The sequence below is a fragment of the Bactrocera oleae genome, chromosome 2 (genome assembly GCF_042242935.1).
Source record: "Bactrocera oleae isolate idBacOlea1 chromosome 2, idBacOlea1, whole genome shotgun sequence".
In the NCBI taxonomy this organism is placed as follows: domain Eukaryota; kingdom Metazoa; phylum Arthropoda; class Insecta; order Diptera; family Tephritidae; genus Bactrocera; species Bactrocera oleae.
The window spans coordinates 21,133,298-21,155,711 of NC_091536.1; the positions used below are offsets into that span (position 1 = coordinate 21,133,298).

At 33.7% G+C, this 22,414-nt stretch overlaps 4 protein-coding genes across 13 annotated transcripts; 2 read left to right on the forward strand and 2 right to left on the reverse strand.

Annotated features, from left to right (window-relative positions):
* Window positions 1–113: 113 nt before the first annotated feature.
* Window positions 114–1,112, forward strand: Mrm2 (Mitochondrial rRNA methyltransferase 2). The gene is made up of 2 exons (XM_036377714.2): window positions 114–566; window positions 623–1,112. Exons 1-2 carry the CDS (start codon window positions 201–203, stop codon window positions 1,019–1,021), a joined length of 765 nt encoding a protein of 254 aa, XP_036233607.2. The 5' UTR covers window positions 114–200; the 3' UTR covers window positions 1,022–1,112.
* On the reverse strand, window positions 1,023–4,147 carry LOC106616648 (venom serine carboxypeptidase). Of its 3 annotated transcripts, none has more exons than XM_014233407.3 (2): window positions 4,127–4,147; window positions 1,023–2,634 (listed from the first exon to the last, which is right to left on the reverse strand). In XM_014233407.3, the coding sequence occupies exon 2, from the start codon at window positions 2,621–2,623 to the stop codon at window positions 1,172–1,174; it is 1,452 nt and encodes a 483-aa protein (XP_014088882.3). In that variant the 5' UTR covers window positions 2,624–2,634; window positions 4,127–4,147; the 3' UTR covers window positions 1,023–1,171. The 3 variants fall into 3 exon arrangements, with proteins under 3 accessions (XP_014088882.3, XP_014088884.3, XP_014088883.3); XM_014233409.3 differs by lacking the exon at window positions 4,127–4,147 and adding an exon at window positions 2,824–2,934; XM_014233408.3 differs by lacking the exon at window positions 4,127–4,147 and adding an exon at window positions 2,745–2,885.
* Window positions 3,153–10,675, forward strand: Ire1 (serine/threonine-protein kinase/endoribonuclease Ire1). Its single transcript, XM_014233405.3, has 9 exons — window positions 3,153–3,600; window positions 3,665–3,779; window positions 5,564–6,022; window positions 6,087–6,309; window positions 6,407–7,467; window positions 7,536–7,726; window positions 7,816–7,998; window positions 8,085–8,399; window positions 8,468–10,675. Exons 1-9 carry the CDS (start codon window positions 3,373–3,375, stop codon window positions 9,107–9,109), a joined length of 3,417 nt encoding a protein of 1,138 aa, XP_014088880.1. The 5' UTR covers window positions 3,153–3,372; the 3' UTR covers window positions 9,110–10,675.
* Window positions 10,676–21,659, reverse strand: MICU3 (Mitochondrial calcium uptake 3). Of its 8 annotated transcripts, XM_036377605.2 has the most exons (11): window positions 21,408–21,659; window positions 17,199–17,337; window positions 17,024–17,134; window positions 16,842–16,889; window positions 16,693–16,775; window positions 15,835–15,897; window positions 15,494–15,586; window positions 14,904–15,002; window positions 14,018–14,423; window positions 13,800–13,957; window positions 10,676–11,514 (listed from the first exon to the last, which is right to left on the reverse strand). In XM_036377605.2, the coding sequence occupies exons 1-11, from the start codon at window positions 21,618–21,620 to the stop codon at window positions 11,437–11,439; spliced, it is 1,491 nt and encodes a 496-aa protein (XP_036233498.2). In that variant the 5' UTR covers window positions 21,621–21,659; the 3' UTR covers window positions 10,676–11,436. The 8 variants fall into 8 exon arrangements, with proteins under 8 accessions (XP_036233498.2, XP_036233500.1, XP_014088861.3 ...); XM_036377607.2 differs by lacking the exon at window positions 15,494–15,586; XM_014233386.3 differs by lacking the exon at window positions 10,676–11,514 and having other exon boundaries at window positions 12,993–13,957.
* Window positions 21,660–22,414: the final 755 nt, after the last annotated feature.

Below are 22,414 nucleotides of genomic sequence, written 5' to 3' on the forward strand. Positions count from 1 at the left end.
CAAAATAATAACTTTAGAAATAGAAATAATAATTAAATTATGTGCTATATTTCTCTACAATTATATAAGCTTCATGTAACCTTTTGTTTTCTTTCACCTGTGTTCCTTAGGCTTACTTAAATATTTACTTACTGGACATCGTATTATAAACAATATCAGCTGTGTGAACTATTTGTTCGGATATTTAAAGTAAATAAACCATGAATATTCCAACGAAAGATTGTATGAGATTTTTCAGCACACAAAATTATTTAGCTAAACAAATACCACGTAATCTAAAGGGAAAGAGTAAGAGTTCCCAAGAATGGCTGACACGACAACTAGCCGACCCTTATGTGGAGAAAGCTAAAATGATGAATCTTCGTTGCCGTAGTGCATTCAAGCTCATAGAAATTGATAATAGATTTAAAATACTTAAACCAGGCGATACTGTGCTTGATTGCGGAGCGGCACCCGGCAGTTGGACGCAAGTAGCGGTCGATCGTACGAACGCCAATGGCACCAAAGAGGCTAATAATAAAGGTGCAGTTTTTAGCATTGATTTGTTACATTTCCATGCCGTGCCGGTAAGTTTTTGGTTATAACACACAATGATATTAACCTATATATTGCGCATTTAAAGGGTGCTATTATTTTCGGAGGCATGGATTTCACAACAGCCATTGCACAACAGCGTCTTCGAGAGGTATTAGCCGGCCGGCAAGTGAATTGTGTGCTCTCAGATATGGCACCCAATGCAACGGGAGTACGAATGTTAGATCAAGAGAATATTATGAGCTTATGCTATTCGGTGCTGCGATTTGCATTGGCAATGTCTGCTATAAATGCACATTTAGTAGTCAAATTGTGGGCGAATGGTGATGTATCCAAACTGGAAAAAGACCTGAGACGATTTTACGAGCACGTTAAACGTGTAAAACCAGAATCAAGTCGATCAGATTCTGCCGAGCTATTTTTAGTGGCACGTCAATATAAGGGAATGAAAGCATCAAAGGAGTTGACAGCGAGCGAAAACAGTTGAATTTTGGTTATCCCTCCTTTATTAATATTTAATTTTTTTTGTTAACAATTTCAATTCTTTGGATGAATAAAATCCTACATTATTTATATAATAGTTTTTAGAAAAATATTTGTAAGTATATGCGAATTTTGTGCGGTCGCATTTGGAAATTTATACGACTTTTTTGTAGTGCGTTAAATGATTAATCATCCATTCCAGCCACTTCGGTTGATCACCAGGCGCCATATGCCCGGCATTGCGCACCAATATTTCAATCAAATGACCGGCATGTTTGGCATATCCTGCAATTTCGTCCTCCACAAACCAAACTTTACGCTCGGCTATTTTGTATTTATCTGCATCTGCGAACTTTAGGTGCATCAGGTAATTACGAGTCAAAGGATACGCCACAATTATATCAAGCTGTCCACTATATATACAAACAATATAGTCCTTTAAAAGTTCTGCTATCCATGGTGCTACCGTGTCCATTACATCTTTTTTCAAGAACTTCTCTACTTTATTTTCTTTATCTAAATCATGGAATGTATTGTTGCCTACGTGAATGGCTCGACGTGTTGTTGACGACTGTATAAAATTTCCAAGCACATCATTCGGCAAGTCACTGTGAGTTTTTAAATAGTTGTAGTAATAGTTATAACCAGTAAGGTTATGAAAAATAGATCCATTGGTAAGGTCACCATTGATAAGACCATCAAATACCTCAAAGGCACAATCCATATCGTGATTTTCTATACATTTTTTACCTTTCTCTTCCTCTATATGGAAGCGATTCAAACCATGATCATCGATTAATCCTAATTGATATAAGTAATCACCATATTTGAGTTGATGCAATGGATCAGAGAGCCCATTACCAATAGCTAAGCCTTTTAACGGGATATAAACACGCGTGTCAACTGCATTTTGCATCAAGTGAATATGATAAGCCAATGCTGGTACATATTTCCCTGCGTAAGATTCTCCCGTTATCCAAAATCCACTCGAATTTCCCCATTCAAAAAGTTCGTATAATTGCATTACTGCCTCGTGTAGATTACGTCCGACATCTTTTTCATTGCGAGCGTAACCATCATCGCTGCCAGTAAAGCTAAAACCGGTCCCAACTGGATTATCAATATAAATAAGATTATGCGAGCGACTCCAAGTATAATTGCGTTTTTGTAGATGTCCGTGTGAGTCGAACTCAAAGGGTCCATTTTCCACAAATAAACCAAATAAAGAAGATGCACCCGGTCCTCCTTGCAACCACAAAACTACAGGAGCATAATCAGGACTTTCCTCTGCGGGGAAGTACCAGAAGAACATATTGGATTTGCGTGCCACATCCACTGTTAAATAGCCGGAATAGCTTTCCACTTTGTGGAATTGACTGCCAAGAACTGCCGCTTTTTGTCGAACTTGCTCCTTAGGTATTTTTGGGTCATGTATAAGTGGAGTTAGAAAAAGTGGTTCACCAGGATCGCCTCCATCACTATATTCCTGGAATCGTGGGTAAGGATTTATAAAACTTCTTGGAAACTTCAATTTCTTCGCATCGCCCTCCATAAACATTGGTAAAGCCAAGAGAGCGAATAAGGCACCATGAATTGCGTTTTTCATTGCTCATACACCTAAATAATAGAAATATGTTAAGTAGGGGAATCCAATATCGGCTCATGATGCTATATAAATTAAATGACATTGTGTGGACAAACAAATAATAAAATATTAGATAACACACCTTCTAATAGAAAAATAAAAATTTATTTTCACAACAAAGGGCTACGATGAGCTTGACAAATTTTAAAAAATAAACTCACACGAAGAGCAAAATAAAACCGGTCAAACGATGTTCAACACTGGTAACCAAATGGTCGCATTAATATTGTATCTGGACAATTATGTAGTTAGATATGTAGCAAAGTAATTTACCTTTGCAGCAGAGTAAATTATTATCAAATTTTTTAATTAAACCTTTTTTTATTTCTAAATATTGAATTTTGTTATGAAATTAATTGCTATGAAAATTTTTTTTAAACTCTTGTCAAATTGTTTAAATAAGTGAGTGTGAATTTCTAATTCATTTTTGCGACTCAGCAACCCGTTTCTTTTTCGATTTTTTCCGTATCGTTTCTTCTTATGTTCCTCCTTCAGTATATTTGACAATTTCAATTGGAATTCTACAGTGGCGAAGTTTTCTAGATTTTTCAATTTTTGAAGAAATATGTGCAGTGGCAAAGGAAATAAAAAGCTGATTGAAATACGGAAAATGTATTGTTAATTTCATGCACAAATTATTTTTTAAGAAAGTGATGAAAGTAATAAAGTGGCAAAGAGTGTGGAAAAGAGAGTAAATTTTGGAAAAGAAAATGAAGTGTCGGTGGTTGGTAATGTCGCGGTCGTGGTGGAACGTCGCAATTTGTTTCGGATTGTGTATTTTGATTGCATCAGCCGCGGTGTCGGCAAAAACACCAGTTAAAAGTAAAATAAAAGCAGTAACAAATGCACAAAATTTAACACAGGAAAATGAAAATCGTAATATTACTACAAAGGATAACGACGCCTCCGACCAATTACGCGCGTATCGGATGAGAGAAGTAGGTGTTGGTGTGGCGCCACTGATTAAAATTCATGTATTATTTTTCTAATTTCATCTAATAGGCGTGCACTGATTTGGCCAGAGATGAAGAAACATTAATGGTTTTCTCTACATTAGGGGGCGGATTAACAGCAATCGATCCAATAACAAGTGAAATTCGTTGGACCATAGCAGACGGTAATTACCAGTGGGTGGTGCTTCGTAACAATGGTTTTTTCGCGACAGATTAAGAATATTTTAATGTTGTTATTAGTTGGGTATAAAAAACTTTTCGTGTAGTTGGAAAAAAAAGAATTTGTTGATATATCAACGAGGGAAATGTTACTTTATATATTTTAAATAATTGTAAATTTTCGATCACTCGATGGTCAGCTGTTAGTTTCCCACAATTAAAAACATTTAGTCCCGGCACCGTCTTTAAATTATGCATAAGAACTTTCAAGGCACCTTTATATTTAACACTCGTATGTATAAGCAATCCATATTATTTGCTATTTTATATTCTTACTTTTTACAACCAGTACCTTGTAACTTGCAACACGCTCAACAATTTATTAACAATTTATCTTGCAACTGTTAAGCCCTAAAAGAGAAGCGCATAGAGTACAGAAATTATGAAACTAAAATATTTTGGTATAATTACGGTTTTATATAAAAATTTGTAGGTAATTTTAATACGTATTAAAATTATGAATTTGCTCTGTTCTGTGCATATTTTCGCTATGACAAAATATGTCATGTGTTTTTCAGCAGCTTAACCACAAACCCAGAAAACAGATTTTTGAATTATTATTTTTGTTACCGTAAGTTGATACGAAAGTGCTATGTATGCATATAATGGCCTCCATATGTTTACAAATATGCATCCATAAAAAAGGAAAATCATGTCATGCTTTTCCCCCTTTAAGTCATTTGAAAATGTATACGTGTAAGAACAATGTGTAGAAGTTTATTTCAGTTCTTCGAATTATTGCCGATGTGGTACATTGTATCATAATACTGATAAGAGAAATTCACACCCCATACACTTCGACATAATTGTTTTAAAAGCGTTGTTAGGTAAAAACAAAATGAAACAAGTTAGTCATTTAAGTATAAGCACAAAACAAAAGGCAAAAAACAAACACCGCGGTTTGTGCCGGCATTGACAATTATCTTTAGAAATTAAAACTTCTTAGAACTGTGCTAGTATTTGTTGCTAAATACATTTTGAAAATTTACGGCACTTTGTTAGGATTATTTATGTGTTCAACTAAAGCGAAAAACTATTAAAAATATGTGTACACTAACACCTAAATAATATAGTAACAATTTACTATGTAGCTGCATGTACATATGTGCGGAGGTATATACATACATTATGCGTCGCGTTTAAATGTGTATCGCACGATTATAAACGACATTTCCACCGACCGTATCAAGCAGCGTGGCAAAAATCACACACATGTTAGCTCTGATTGAAAACTTATGGACTTGTTTTATGTATTCATACATATCTGCCCTATAATACATTTTACTGCAAAATTTTAAACTTTGCTTTCTTTATAGACATTACAATTTTCAGACACTCACATTTGGCTAATATCACGCCTAGTCATAGGCGTAGTTATATTAGTTCATTGGTTGTTGTTTTGGTTTTATTGTTATTGTAGACTATACGACGAAACAAAATGAATGGACGTTAGATATCTGCAATTAACCTTATTTTTGCAAAATCAATGGCAATGAACTTTAAACTTATCTGCGACACACATAGACACATATGTTTGAATAAGCATTTTTGTATGTATGTGCGTTTTTTTCGTTGTTTTGGCCAAAAATTGTCAACAATATATATGTACTTGTATACGGAAAGTATTTACATTTTAAAAACATAAAGTTTTCCTGCTTATAGGGAAGCTATATAAATACATACTTGGTAATTTGTAGATTTATTTTTACAATTTATACTTCTTTCAAAGATCCACCGGTACGTGCCGACCAGGAACAAAATGTGGAGGTGCCGCAATATTTGCCAGATCCGCGTGATGGCAGCATTTATCAGCTTAGCGATATGGGTAACTTGAAGAAATTACCCTACACTATACCTCAGTTAGTGGCCAGCGCACCATGTCGTTCCTCCGATGGCATACTATATTCGGGAAAGAAAAGCGACACTTGGTTCATGGTCGATCCAAAGTCGGGTAAACGTAAAACGGTTATGGGCTTCGGCATGGATACCTCCGAAGCTACTGAACACAAAAAGGAAAGTGAGAATAAGGCCGCGCATAGTACATCGCGTTCGATTTACTTAGGACGCACGCAGTACACCGTCATGATGTACGATAGTTTGGCTAAGGGGAAAAATGTTAAACCGTGGAATATCACTTTCTATGATTACAGCGCGCACACAATGACGCCGGATATATCGAAGGAGTATGGTGAGTTGAGTGGAAAGAGCAAACGTATGTCTACATATACATTCTCACTTTTATACTTCATTAGAATATCTGCATTTAACCACAACATCGAATGGCAATATCGTAACTTTGGATAGAAAGAACGGTAAATTTTTGTGGAAGCGCGATTTAACAAGTCCAGTGGTGGCCGCATTTCTACTCGGCTCGGAAGGTTTATTAAGCGTGCCCTTTACCACAGTCTCCGATGAGGCTTTCGAATCCATTATAGAGGAGTCCAAAACCGGCAATGTCAACACAATAAAGTTATTGTAAGTTCAAGCAAATGCAATATTTATATTATATTAATAACAATGAATTGAATTACATTTATATATTTCTCTTCTCTTATATTTGCTTGTATTGCAGTCAATCGCTTTATGTGGGTGAGCACAGTCATGGCTTATATGCTTTACCCTCGCTGGTAGATAAGGACACACCACGCATTTCGGCTAGCCTACCAATAAAACTATTAGATGGCCCCAACTCCGCAGACGACTCAGATCCTAAAATGGTATACATCGATGATGTGATACGCCAAAATGCTGGCATTGTGCTCGGTCATTACAACATGCCCAGTGACAGTAATTTACAAATATCACCCTCGCCGTCGAAAGATGACAACAATCAGGGCTTAGCCACAATCAATCATTTTCCCGATGTCACTACTATCGGTTCTAATGGCTATAGCATAATCACAGGTTCGAATAGCGAAAAGAATTCAGCCGAAATTGGAGTACAAACTGAGCCTGTAATTGAAATGCAAATAGAGACGACAACTGCTTTTAATAAGACAAAAAAAATCATTTTGGCGAATAGCAATAAAATACAGAAATTCATCAATGAGTGGTTTATGGAACATCCGAGTGGAAAAGTGCATCAGATTCTCATTGTTTTGGTCTTGGCTATGGTCGCCATGTTCTGGTATATGTGCAGCACTATGCGTGAATTGAAGAATCAAAGTGAAAACGGCTCGAAAACGTACTCATCCTCGAACAAGAGTGGCAGCGGCAGCAGCAATGTGAATGCATTGGATCTCATCGATTTGGGCGAGGGCAATATACGTGTTGGCAAAATATCTTTCAACTCGAACGAAGTGCTTGGTAAAGGCTGTGAGGGTACATTTGTGTTTAGAGGCACTTTTGAGGAGCGCTCTGTCGCGGTAAAGCGACTGCTGCCCGAATGTTTCACATTTGCCGATCGTGAAGTGGCCTTGCTGCGCGAAAGCGATGCGCACGAGAATGTGGTGCGTTACTTTTGCACCGAACAAGATCGCCAATTTCGCTACATAGCGGTGGAGCTTTGCGCGGCCACTTTGCAGGATTATACAGAGGGCGAACGAAGCGCTGAATTGCGCAAGCAAATCAACGTGTGGGAGGTATTACGTCAAGCGGCAGCCGGCCTCAGTCACTTGCATTCATTGAATATTGGTGAGTGTTATAATTTTGCAACAAGCACAAGCTAACGGGGTTAACATATGTGATTTCATTGTTTGCAGTGCATCGTGATATTAAGCCACAAAACGTGTTGCTTTCACTGCCCGATGTTAGTGGCACCGTACGTGTAATGATATCCGATTTCGGTTTATGCAAGAAGTTGAATTTTGGCAAGACTAGTTTTTCACGTCGCTCCGGCGTGACTGGCACTGACGGTTGGATTGCGCCAGAAATGATGCGCGGTCAGCGAACGGTAAGTTGTAGAGCTACTACTATTATGGGGACGTTAGGCGTACATGAATTCGCGAAATTAACTGCACATATTTGCTTTCTACCGTGCAGACAACCGCTGTGGACATTTTTTCACTTGGCTGCGTCTACTATTATGTGCTTTCCACTGGCCAGCATGCGTTTGGTGATGCGCTCAAGCGACAGCATAACATACTAACACATGAATATAATTTGTTCAAACTCAAAGTGGACACCGATGATGAGGCGAACATGCCGGTGGAGGCCAGCAAGTTTGTAAGTTCAATGCATTTTGCATATGTCTAACTGTATGTCTTTATTAGGTGATTTTAATGACCATGTTTGCTGCTTGACTTTTATAGATACTTGCCGAACAGCTGATAGCAGATATGATACACAAAGATGCGCAAAGTCGCCCGTTCGCGCGCTGCATAAGTGCGCATCCAGTCTTTTGGAATAATCAGAAGATATTGGCTTTTCTGCAGGATGTCAGCGACCGCGTTGAAAAGCTGCAATTCCATGTGGAGCCATTGAAGTCGCTGGAAAAGAATGGTCGCTGCATTGTGCGCGAGGATTGGAATGCGCACGTCGATCCGCTCATAACAGAGGATTTGCGCAAATATCGCGGCTACATGGGTGCCAGCGTGCGTGATCTGTTGCGCGCGCTGCGCAACAAAGTGAGTTCAATAATATTTTCGTCCAATGCATTTGATTACAACTGCATTTGTATTTTTTGGTTTGCCAGAAACACCATTACCACGAATTGGCGCCGGAAGTGCAGCAGAAGCTCGGCTGCATACCAAACGATTTCACAAACTATTGGATTAATAAATTTCCTGAGTTGATATCACACGCCTATCATGCGTTTAGCATTTGCGCCGAGGAGCCCATCTTCAGGCATTACTATAATGCCGATTACTACTTCAGTCGTCCGTGGTATTTTGATGCGGATGAAAATCTCTTTTCATCGCTACAAAACGATCCGAAGCATTTGCTAAAACAAACTGGCGCTTGCAGCAAAGATGCAAGCGCCAGTCCGAAACGATTGCTGCGCACACCCGACAAGCAGCAGCAATTAAAACAGCGTAAAGGTAATTATAATTTTCGCAAACCCGCGGATGCCGAGGTAATTGGCGTGGGTTTGCAAAGAAATTTGGATATGTCGACACCCAATGCCGCAACGACGGCGGAGAGTGAGGAGGACGCAGGCAACGGTAATAGGCGTGATGTCTTTGCCAACTTCAAATTTCGTCGGAATTACAGCAAATCAACGAACCGTAATTATGGCAATATAAACTCGAACGCAAATGTCAACGCGAATAACGGTGTTAATAAAGATAAGAGCGTCACATGGACATTGCCTGGCAAACAGGCGACTGAGGAATGAATAAGAGCAGTAACATTAAACCGTAATATTTGATAACTACAAGTAATGCTATTTTTAAGTAAAACGTTAGCGTGTAAAATTTTAGTCTAAATTTATAAGTTATAAAAACATTTATATAGTTTTTACTACAAATAACGTAAAAATGTTGAGCAGTTGGAGAACATTGCTGCGTTCTTCTAGTGGAGTGCAATGACAAATCAGACTTTCTTCTACGAAACAACACGTCTCTTAGGTTGACATGTGTTAGGTTGGTGCGGAATTGCGTATTAAACATGTGCACATCTAATGTTGCAAAATTAAAAATATTAAAAATTGTAACAGTAAATTTGATCGGCTTTAATACATGTGTAATATTTATAAATAAGTTTGAGCAAAATAACTCTTGAATTGAGAAATCATACTACTACGTCTAAAGAGTCACATTTGAACATCTCTTCTTTTAGTTTTACACATTTGCGCATGCTTAGTGCAACTTCAAACAGTTTGCCTTGCCCAGTTTAATTAACATACTTTTATTTTGTTGCACTAGGTATGCTAGATAAAATTTATTTTGTGTGCGCATATAAAATGTTTGTATTCAACGAAATATTAATTGTATACAATTTATGTACTCCATTAGGAATGAATACTATCACTTTGTATAAAAATGTTTGTTAAGAAAGTGAACAAAAAAACTATATTGTGCAATAGAAAATGCAGCATGTACAGTCTACAGTTAAGCGAAAATGCTACAGTTTTGTAAAATAATTATAAATATAAAAATTCATTTATAGCTTTAAATATAAAACAGAATGTTAAAAAAATGCGAAAGTCTGCTTATCTGTAAAAAAAAATATTCCGCACTGGTACATTTTTTTCCAGCACAGCACATTCAGCGTTGCTTATCAATTGCTTAACTGTTTGCAAATATATACTGCGCTAATATTTTTCTACAATCGACGGCATATGCTCAGCTCTACTGTAGACTGCAAAAATATTGTTGCTTTGTTATCAGTAAAGGTGTCTGTCAAATGCACGTAATTTGTCTGTGATAACATTTATTGTTAAATTTAAGAAATTTATAATAAATAGTTGCTTACTGTTTAGGCGTTTTCAATTGCAAGCGTTTAAAGCGAAAACAATATTAATGTGTTTAAATTTTTTATTTAACATATATACATATACATATAAAATATGTAGCATAAAGGCGGCATATATGTGAGCAACTATGTACTCACATTTCTAAAATTCCATTTTTTATTTTTTATATTTATATTTGATAAAAAAAATTCGAATAATTAAGTCGCACCAACATACTTTATTGATAAATTGTTTTATTTTAGCGCTTGCAATTACACTAAGAAACACATAAATAAAAATAAATAAATAAACAATGTAAATGGCCCGCTATTTGTCTATGCATGCACTTGTAAATGCACTTTTATGTGACATGATATTTCATTATTATTTTATAATTAGTCTAAGTTTATGAAAAAAAAATTCCCTGACAATTTTAACCAAATATCTAACTGTAACCACTACTTTGTTTTTCCAAATAAATATTAAAGTTTAGTTGAAAGAAAACAATTATAGCTTTTTATTAGCACGTTTTATTTGTTTATGATCTTGTTTTTTGTTTTTTTGAAACAATTAAACTTTGCTTAAACGCTCATTTAGCACATACATATATTTAAGTATTTATGTGTGTACATAGTTTGTATAAGTATTAAGCTGTGGAGTGCCTGCACTGCGTTCACCATTCAACAAATAACATTTGCAAAAAGAAAAAATTAATAAAATTAGTCAACAAAAATACAATTTGAAACAATTAAACAAACTCATAAACATAACATGACGATATTATAAATAAGTTTATACATACATATATATATATATATATTATAAGTTATACATAAAATAATTTACTAAACGCGAAAATAATTATTTTGCTTATGCAAAAGTACAACTTGTTTGAAAATTACTTAAATTTTGACTTAAAAAAACAAATACATGCATATGCACATATACATAAGTACATAAATGCAGTCATTTACAAATACATAAATAATACACAATTTGCTAGCTACCTTCGGCTAGCCTGCAGCACGCGGCTTTTTAAGCAGTTTTTATATTTTTTGTGGCGTATATGCAGTTGTTTGAATTTAATTTGCTTTTGTAATTAATTATTAATTAGAATGTTATGCCATTCGTTTGTAACATATTTAGTATTTTTTTGTTTGTTAGTATTTTCACGACTTTTATACAAAAAAAAAAAACGAAAAACTTTTTTTCGTTGTTCAGCGTTTTACTCAAAAAAAAAGCATATCGAAAAAGCTGTTGCTTTCGTTTTACTTAGATTCGGCGTGCTTCATTTCGTGCTTCACACAGTGCCGGAAAGCGTCCCAGCCCTCCGATTTGGCGTTGGACTGCAAAGAAAAGATTTTCTATTATTTTATTTTATTGAATGAAAAACAGCACAAGTTAAATAAAGAAAAAGGCTTCGACCGCTTTTAAGTCACACATCGCATACATATATTAAGTGGTTACATGGGTTTCATGGCTACAAAAAACAAAAAAAAATTTATTTTCTTATTTAATTCTATAATATCTCTAGAATATTGTTCTAAATTCTCATGTTGATACCGGTAATAGTTTTGGAGCTACAGCTTTGAAAAGTTGCGCGCTCGAGGTCAGCTTTATAGTCACCTAATACGCGTTTTTTTCGAAACTATTTAAAGGAACAAAAAACGTCGAGAAATTTTCACCAAAATTTGCATTTTTTTGGAAAAACGTCTGTCAAAAATACAATTTTCACTTTATTTGTTTTTCCTCCGTCCAATACCTAGTTAATGGTCTTAGTTCAAACACGTTTTTTTTGCTTTTTACTTTCGATAATCTTGACAGAAGTTTTGCTGTCAACACGGAAGCACCTTTTTTCCGAGGTACTGGCGCAAATGACGTCGTAATGACCGAGTTCGAATATTTTCCTTTGAAAATTTCGCAAAATCTTTATCAAATATGTATCTTCGAAATAATAAGTTTAAATAAAATCTTTCATTTCGAAAAAGAAAATATTGAAAATAGGGCGTTTTTTTGCTCGACGAAACCCATGTAACCCCATAAATGTTGTTGATTTACGATGTTCCCATACATATGTAGGTGTCATATATAACATTTGACATTGTTTAATAATTTGTGGTTATTTTCAAAAAGGAAGTACTGATAAAGCTCATCGAAAAATTTATATTTTTTGAGTTTTGAGTTAAAAGTATCTATACAAAAATTTCATATTCAATTCTCCTGAATTCATAAGCGCTAAATTCGCTTTAATAATAAATTTGTGTTCTTTTACAAATTAGTTTTCGAAAAGATATTTTTCGGGAAAAAATTTCGTCAAATAAAAGTTTTCAATATGATTTGGTTGTTTCTGGGGTGAAAAAGACGTGTGTAAAATTTTAGATCGATATCTCAAGAACTGAGTTTGCGTATATACAGATAGACGGACATGGGCTTGTTCCCACGAAAGTCGGGTCTATGTAGCCGGAACGGATAAGGATTTTTATCCGGCTAAGTACTGTAACATTGTTGAGGGTTGCCTTTAAGGGTCTCCGACATTTCCTTCTGAGTTGTCGCAAACTTAATATAGCCTCTTAAGGTAATATAAAACACCTCAAAGAGATAAAACTTTCCCAAATTTTTTTTTCGTTATTTCGGACGATATTTTCACGGCATCTAAAAAAAATTTTTTTTTTTGCTCACCCTAAAGTATATGTAGTGCATACATACGTACAACTATAAAGATTTTTAAAACTCATGCATTATTGTTGGCAATGTGGCAGTGATTGAAAAAATAAATTAAATATAGTAGAAGTATAACATTTGCAAACAATAAAACAAAAAAAAATCAGATTTTAAAATGATTAGTTTTTTATTTATAAATATGTATATGAATATTAATAAGCATGTAAATGATAAAGACTAAAAAGTGAGTATAATATTATAGGCAATGTTCTAATGTTCATTAAAAAAATCAGCAAGGAATTTCGAGTTTTTAATTTTTTTTTACGAAACATATAATGGAATGACAGCATTTATCAAATGGTTTTTAACTAATTACACAAATATATGCGCATATAACAATTGTATATTTATAAATAAGACACGCAATGCGTAATGAGATTTTGTAGAATAAAAGTTATTTTTACTTTGAATGAAAAAATTTACTATTTTCATTTTTGTTGCGGATGTTGGGGCACTTTAAAATGTAAACCAATATAAAGCAAGATACATATATAAGCTCATGCTGATTTCACACATTTCAGTTTAAAAAAAGAAGATAATTAAATGAAATTGTAAATATTAGAAATGTGGCTAAACAAAAATTCAGAACAAAAAACAGTTATGGATACACAATGAAACACCATGCACTTTTAGTATCAAAAAGGTGTTAAGAAATGTTTTGAACAAACAACGCTATGGCGCACATGGCGCTCAAGAAATGAGAACTCAAATGCAGCGCTAAGCGGTATACAATTGAATTGATTTCAAAAGTTTTCAATAAAATTTTGATAATTAAAATGTAAGTTAGTCAGTTTTAGGAGAATAACTCGGCGTCTTTGAAATATTCTAAGCGGCGAGAGACGCGTTGACGCCAAGCCTCGATAAATTCATCATTTGCCAGATCGTACTCATGTACTTTCCAATGACTTACTTTGAAGCCACGATGTACACGATCCTTCATGATCGCTATGAACTCTCTGTAGGACAGCATGCCGTCACCATTGTCGTCGAAAATAGCAAATACTGTGTCAATTAAATGTTTGCTAAGACTGAAGCCAGTGCAAATTTTTACAGCACGCGAGAATTCACCTGCAAACAGAAAAGTTGTGAAAATAATTTTATAAAATCAATAATCTCAAATATGTGTACTTTGTGAGATGGCACGATCGGCCAGCGTATACATACGCATAGCGATAGCAAAGTCCTCCAAATTGTTTAGGAAACGACAGAAATCACGAAACTCATCGAATGTTATGCCACGTTCTTCTTTGATGCGATCCATTAGACGCTCCAAATATGCATCATATTCCTCCGTATTCAAATAGGTGTAACGCAGTAAAATTTTTGCAAAATCATTTTCGGTGATCGCCACATTGCCTTTGGAAAACTCATTGAACTCCAATTCGAGCACCTCTGTTTGCAGATTGTCCATAAATTTGTAGAAGCCATCGTAGTTGAGATCCTGATTGCCCTTCTTGCCAAACAAATGGATCTGCAGTGTGGTGTCGATGCGATGTTTGCGCTGCAGACCCTCATCGTCATCGATATAATCGTCCTGTGGTAATGTTTGTTGTGCCATTAGTGCGCTCAAAACAGTTTAATGGTAAATTTGGGTGTGTTAAGTTTTGAAAAAGTATTTTCAAGCAGTTAGTAAGTTTAAATGACATTTAATATCATGCGTGGCCCACAAATATGTAGAGCAAGCAATGCGGCTTTTGGTAGCAAAATTTCTAAGTTAGTTTTTTGAAAATTTAGGTGACAACATATTAAAAAAAAAAAATTTATATAGTACACAAATTATATAACATAAATCGACATACATACAGATACACACAATATTTAAATTATTTTATTAAATTTGGTCTGTAAGTCAAATGACTTCAACTTTTGGTTATGTCGACAAGATAAACACATTTCAAACTCTGAAAATTTTCAATAAATTAAATACAGTTTTCAACTTAATTCAAAAGAATTTATATACAGCAAACAATTTTATGCCACACCAATTTATTTACTTCACACACAAATACGTTACCTGCGCACGTCTCATAGGTTCGTCTTTCGTTTGCTTTTTATCCTTATCGTCCTTGGGCTGCTGTTTACCCTTCCAGACGCCACTAAAAATACGTTCCATCTATTGCAAGCGTGTTAGTTTTGACACAAAAACAATCAAATATCATGCGATTAATAAAATGGCACAAAAAATATGAATGCGACAGCATAAATGAAATAACAATACAACAAAAATGTTAACTACAAACAAAAAAATATAGATAAAAGTAAAAAACGTATAAAGCGTGAAAATTAAAAACAAAAATAAGTTTGAGCACTGCTGCAACTCTTTCGTAGTGTTTGCCGAGAACTTTCTTAGTATAATATTTACTTATATTAACAGTGTTTACAGGTGAAACAGTTTTGCTTATTGAAATTGCTAGCGCTAAGCGGTACTAATACAGAAGCCAAGAATAGCGATTATTTTGCATATGTGTGTGTAAGTATACTGTAACTCAACTCGACATTTTTTGAAATAAAATTCAACTGAACAAAATAATGTAGAGAAAGATAAGTTAAAACATAACAGCAAAAAAGAATAGTTTAATAAACTTTCCTAAATATTTGACTTACATCTTCTCCCTCTTTAGTACTCCCTGTAGCTTTCTTTATAGCTTTGATAAATATTGCGTCCGCAGTTTCTTGAGTCCAAATTAAACTTAACAACTAAACCAATAAATTTACGAATAAGATAAAAACAAAATTAATTTAATATTTATGTGGCTTTGACAGCGAATTTAAAAGCAATTGCAATTAACCTATCATTTCGAAGTTCATTATGCTCCACCGCAGGCTAACGTAAAATTAAGAAATTACTAATTACAATCTTTTTATTACAAAATTTTACGCTTACTATGTATAATATTGGTTGTATTTATAGATTTTTAAATGTTTTTTTAGGAACAAATGCTTACAAGTTTACGCGTTTCTTCGTCGACTTTAGACTGCTTGAAAGTACCACCCAAAATTCTCAAAATCTGCACAAAATAAAAGAAAAGGTATACAAAAAAAATATATAGAGCAAAAGCAAAAAATAAAATTAGGTTATGGAAGCTAAACAACAAATTATATTTATAATTAAACTTAATCATATTAAATTATTGTAAAAAAACAGTAATTTTAACATAAAGTTGTTTAATAAATTTGATGTGTTTAAATAAGAGAATGCAATTTTTAGGCAGTATATATTTTAACATTTTGAATATTATTTAGAAAAAAAATTGTCATACGCAGTCAATAAAATCGTATTATAGTAATCTACATTTAAACACGCAAAAATTTATTTTGTTTCAACAATTTATTTTTTAAAACATAAAACATTTTCATAAAATATATGTTCGATCAATTTAGACAGAAAAAAAGCGTGAAGTTACGTATATTTACAAGCAGCTGAAAGTTAGTGAATATTTTTAAAACATAATATAAAATAAGATTCAAAAAGTCTTCATTGTTCTGCTAGGTGGCAAAGAAAATACTCGAGGTCAAAGTTCAACATTTTTTTTGCGTGATTTTCAACGAAACGGTAAGTTGCAGCACGAAATCAAGAATTAAGAATTTTTTTTTTGAGTTTTGGAGTTTTGGTCTGTAGCATTTTTTTGTCCACATCAGATCGATAAGCACTTTTAGTATTTTATTTTTAATAATTTTTTTAACATATTCACTAACTTTCAGCTTGTTGCACATATATTTCTATATACGAAAATGCATTCTATTATTTAAACGCTTTCACTGCCAGATCATTTACGAAAAATTTCTGGAAACAATTAACTTACCACTAGAAATTCATCCTTTTCAACGCGATGATTGCCATCAGTGTCGAACATATTGAATGCAATGCGAAAACCGGAAATGGGTTCTTTAATAAACATTTGTTTAATGTACATATTTATTTGCTAGTAGATAAACACATTTTATAACTCACTAGTCAAAACGGATAATAGGAAGAGATACTCTGTGTACGAAACAATGCCTGAAATTTAAGTGAAACAATTTAGTACTAAAAAATATTTTTAGTATTATTATTTGTTTTATTAATTTAGAAAAATGTATATTTTTATTACGATTGTTGGATTTTATCGCTAAAATAGTTGCTAACAATATTACCTCTGTCTCTTAGCGTGCGAAATAACAGTTTTGTGCCTTTTTTTAAAGGCGGTGTGTTGTCTTTTATGGTCTGCAAGTCTTGGTCAGTCAGCATACGACGTTTCAGGCGTGCTGCAATCGATACACAATTTCAATTATAATAATTTAATTTATTTTGTCATCATTTTGCGCTTACGTCTAGGCTCCTGCTCGACCACAGAATCCAGGAAATCCTGTGGTGTCATATACAATTGTCCACGATATTCCACCGATGCAAACTTGATGAAGCGACGCTCACGTGATGTCAATTTCTTAAGCAAATTTTCATCTTCGCTCTATATATATATAAAGAAAAGAAAAATACAAAAGTAAAAATAAATATTTATAGGGAGTGTAAACGTAAATGCCTTACATGCAATGTGCCCTTTACACACAACCAGTTTTCGCTTGTGCTGATTAATGTACTGGCGAAATTGGTAATTCTATACTTTTCAAACACATATATTTACAAAGAAAGTATTAAAGCAGTTTGCTAACCGTTTTTATAAATATACTAAAGAACGGTGTTGAATTGATGAATGTGCAAGGAACTGTGTGATAAATTTTAAATATATATATACATTGGTAATTAATCGCTGAATTCTAAAGAAGGTGTATGAAGATGTTGTAATTCTTAAATGAAATATATGCGAGATTTATATCTCAGTTGATGATTACGCAACCAAGTGCGTCTGCATTGCTAAGAAAAAAGGGTTTATTTCAATTGAAAAAGTATTGAAATAAAATTATGTTTACTTTTTTTTGAGTCACTGGTTTGTATTGCAGATCGTAGTTTTCGTATTTTGACAATTTTAGGCAAAAACTATCTTCGGTTTAGGAATAGATCTCAAAATTGTAGGCTTTAAAACAACGTTTGTGTTAATTTGTATATGTGTGCGTATTAATAAACAAGTAAATACATTTTATTTATATTCAAAATATAAATTATTTTCCTCTCTCACAGCCACGTTGTTGGACGGCCTCAAGTTTTATTATAAATATTAATAATTTATTGGTAAATAGGTTTATTTACTGTCTTAATATTATATTCGAACAAGAAAAAATGTTAACTTCGGTTGTACCGAAGCTAGAGTACCCTTCACAAGTAAAGAAGTTTCCATACAAGAACTTGATTTAGTTCGTTCAGTTTGTATGACAGCGATAGTGATCTAGAAAATTTCTTTACATATTTTAGCCTTGCCTTGCACAATAATTCATGTAAAATTTCGTGACGATATCTCGTCAAATAAAAAAGCTTTCCATATAAGGTGTGGAGTTTGATCGGTCAGTTTGTATGACAGCTCCATATAAGATATAGTTGTCCGATATCGGCGATTCTGAAAAATGAGCAGCTTCTTGGGAAGTAAAGGACGTCTTCAGGTTTCAGAGCGATATCTCAACAACTGAGTGACTAGTTTGAATCTGTTTTATTATTGTCAACTCCTTTTAGAAATCGAAGTTCAATAATGTTCCCACATTTCAGTATTATTAACACATTACATTAATATTGCCTCATTCAATCTTTATTGGCATCATTAAAGTTATTATCATTGTTATTGACTGCTATAAAGCAGCAGTCAATATCAATTTCATAAACTTAACAACAGCAATAAATAAATCTGGCGTTAACAACCTGAAAAACTTGGGTATGCATTTCACGCTACCAATGATTTTGAAGGCAATAGCACACCTCAATCAAATAAATTTAATAAACGTCGGTATGTATTGTATATAATATATATTTCGTATGTATTGAAAATATGTAAACACCAACAATATAAGACAAATTTCTTCTATCTCTGTAGCACTCTTGAAAATAATATCATATGGTCTAATTACAAACTAATAGAGCTTAATTAGAAGCCAACTCGTGATTCACGTGCACTCTTGCCAGTCACGCATGCGCACCACAGCCCCACATCTATTTAAAAATTAACGTAGCACACTCGTTCAGCAATGACTATACTCGTATACCCTGCCATAGATGCCTCGTAGGAGTTTAAAGTGTGTTTGCTCATATTTTAATTTTTTTTTACATAACTAATTATTATTTTCTTTGTTAAATAGATCGATATGTTTAAAATGCATTCATTCATTTCTCCTTCAATCGCAATTGTATTCATACCGGGACCCACCTACCACAGACCTTCGGCGATAATTCTTTATAATTGTGTGACATCATCCTCTACGCCAGACGACTCAACAGCCATGTAGGAATACATGAAGGCATTAATATATGTATGCTACGCATTCATATTCATACACACATATTTAATAAAAAGTAATTTATGCCACTATTATTGTGGCACTATATTGGGTTATGGTTGTTTTGTAGGTGGCAATCGACGGTGGCAGGCGCGACAATCAATTCAAGAAACACGTATTCATCATCGTCGTTGGCAACAGCTGAGAGACGCCTTCTACCTTTAGCAACCATGGGATTTTTTTTTTGAAGCGTTTTAAAGCATTGTGCAAAGGACAGCCGAACAATTTAGACTCCGCCTTTTGTCTCCAATTGTAAATCATTCAAAATTTAATACCATTCAAAATTTGAGTAGCATGTCTGATAATGAATAGATAAACACTTGCATGCGTACATCCATGTATACCTACAAATGTGTGTAAGTGAATTTGTTTACAGATTTGTTGTGGCATTTGTGATATTGTTGAACTGTCAGTTGTAGTCCAAACTAAAAATGTATTCCCCCGAGGGATAAGTTCTATTGTCGACACTGTGTGGGTGGCTAAGTGTTATTATTATTCTATTTTATTTGCTTGATTATGTAGTTCTGTTTTGACTGCTCTTTGCGGGAGTGCTATTGTTTGTATGTATCTTCGCCGGCAGCTTTGACATTGGGATGCCATGGATTAAGCGCCGTCATAATTTACACTCTGGGTGGCTCGCAAACAAATTCAATATGATTCAATATGCTTTCAATTGTTGCAGGTCGGAACAAATTGGTATGGGTTTGGTGAGTATAATACGATTTTGAAAAACAATTTGTAAACTTGACATTGTCGGTTGTGTTCTAATATGATGTCATGGTTAAACGGATATAAATTTATTAGTAATAATTATGTTAGAAAAATTATTAATTTGTCTAAATAACTTTTACGGATGAAATTATTACACAAAATGAATATGATAAACGAATACGAATTACAAAGGACTATGTTTACAAAAATTAAATATAAACTAAAATGTGACAAAAATGTTACGATTGGTTTTTAATTTAATTATTAAGTCAGACGGTACCGTTAGAACTAAATTTTTTTGCATTTTCTTAACGAATAATACTTTAAAAATATTTTCTGAAAATTTGAAGTAAGTCCGACAAATACTTTTCGAGTTATTCGATAATTAGACAAAGGTTCTCATGCGTTCTGGAACATAATTTATTACTTTACGTAAATTGAGTGTAAAACTTCAAATGGGTTTTTCTCAAAACTGACCACAACAGCTCGAAAACCACACGGTAGATTTTAATGAAATTTATACAGCCTTTTGAAAACATAAAAAACTGGTAACAACAACAGCGTCTGATCGTAGAATTTTGTTTTATTTCGATTTTTTATAAACAATGCTTTTTTCCCAAAAGTCTGAAAAACAATTTCGTAAGGCCGTCACTTTGTTAATTAAAAAAAACTTGATTCGGGTACTAGATTACCTATTAATAAAACTAATTCTATTGTCCGATTGATTGCAGATGAATATCCAGGGATTATTGATGGTCACCACAAGGAGCCTCGGTGCGAACTGGATCAACACAAACAGCCATTATTTTTAAAATTATTAATTTTATTTTTTCAAAAACTTTTCCGTCCCCTCAACTGTGGTAATTTACAGGCAAAAAAATGTCAAAAAAAAAATCATTTTAAGTAGCAATTTCATGTCTTTGACTACACCTGACCATTCAAAATCGAAATTTCTTAACAAGATGGCAACAAAAAAATCTATGAAATTTGAATATAACTCATAAATGGAATACCCAAAATACCTGATATAGTAAAGGTAGTTAAAAAACAAAAATAACCAAACGAGTTCATTGAAAAAAGTGCAATAACCCCAACTTGTTGCTTATGTTTGTAGTTGTTTTTTATTGGCGCTTAACGAATAGACCAAAACAAAAACCAGCTGACTTGATTAAAGAAGAAGCATACAAGTTATGAATGTCAAAAAGCGAATTTGCAACTAAAAATAGATGTGATAAATCACACAATTGCATCCGTTCGACCAAAACCGACTTCTATGAATCAATCGAATTTTCAAACATTTTATTCTATCACAATTAACAAAACTTACCGCTTTAAATAATATATAGGAAATATATTTGTATGAAAATTCGTTCTTCCCACAATAATTTACCTTTCGCATGCGAAAAGCAGCGTCCAAACGTTCGGATTTGAGATAATTTGTACATATCAATGCAGTTAGACCACCACCCACAAACACTAAATATTTTGTATAATTCTTTGGCACACTTTTGGCACTATGAAATTTGTGAAGATTTCTTTGTAATGGCCGCAAATTTGGTGCCAAATTTAGCACTCGATTCGCAATTTTACCAAATGCAGCCATACTCCGAAAAACGATAACAGCACAAATAAGAAAATCTATGAAGGTAAAATTGAAAATAATTGACAACTAGGGGGCATTGCCAGCATAGACCATTAGCTGCTGGTAGGGTTGTATAGTGTTCGGTAGACTGTTTATTTGGAATTGGAACGACTACAAATTGGAAACGAAATTTATATATTTATTTCGATTCTATATAAATATTTTAATATTTAGATTAAAAATTATTTAAAAGCAATAATATTAAAAAAAAACTTAAAAGGAAATAAAAATAATAAATAACATAATATAATGTAATAAAATAATACAATATATAAGCGAAATAATAATAGGTAATTATAAATATGTAAGTATAAGTAGAGCATCCACTAAGTAATCACCGACTTATGTACATACATATGTATGTATGTATATAAATATTTTTGTAAATTCATGCTTGTAATCCTCATCAGCGACACCAAATAAAAGTGAACGTTTGTTCTTAGATAAAATAGAATTTATGTGCTGGGTAACAAACGAGTCTAAATTATTCGACCTCTGTTAGCGTGCCATGTAAAACTAATGCAATGGCAGTATTTACGTACGGAGCAAATTGGCTAGAGAATATTCACATAAGCACATGCAGTAGAATGGGATGAAGATGGCTCCAGGTTGAAATGCATAAATATTGCGAAAATTGTGTTACTGTCGAGTGATCGTGTGCAGCTTAAAAGTCAATGCAAAAAGGGCTACGTACACACATACATATGTAAATGCAAGCAAACATAGTTCGTTAGAAACAGGTCAGAGAGGGCCAT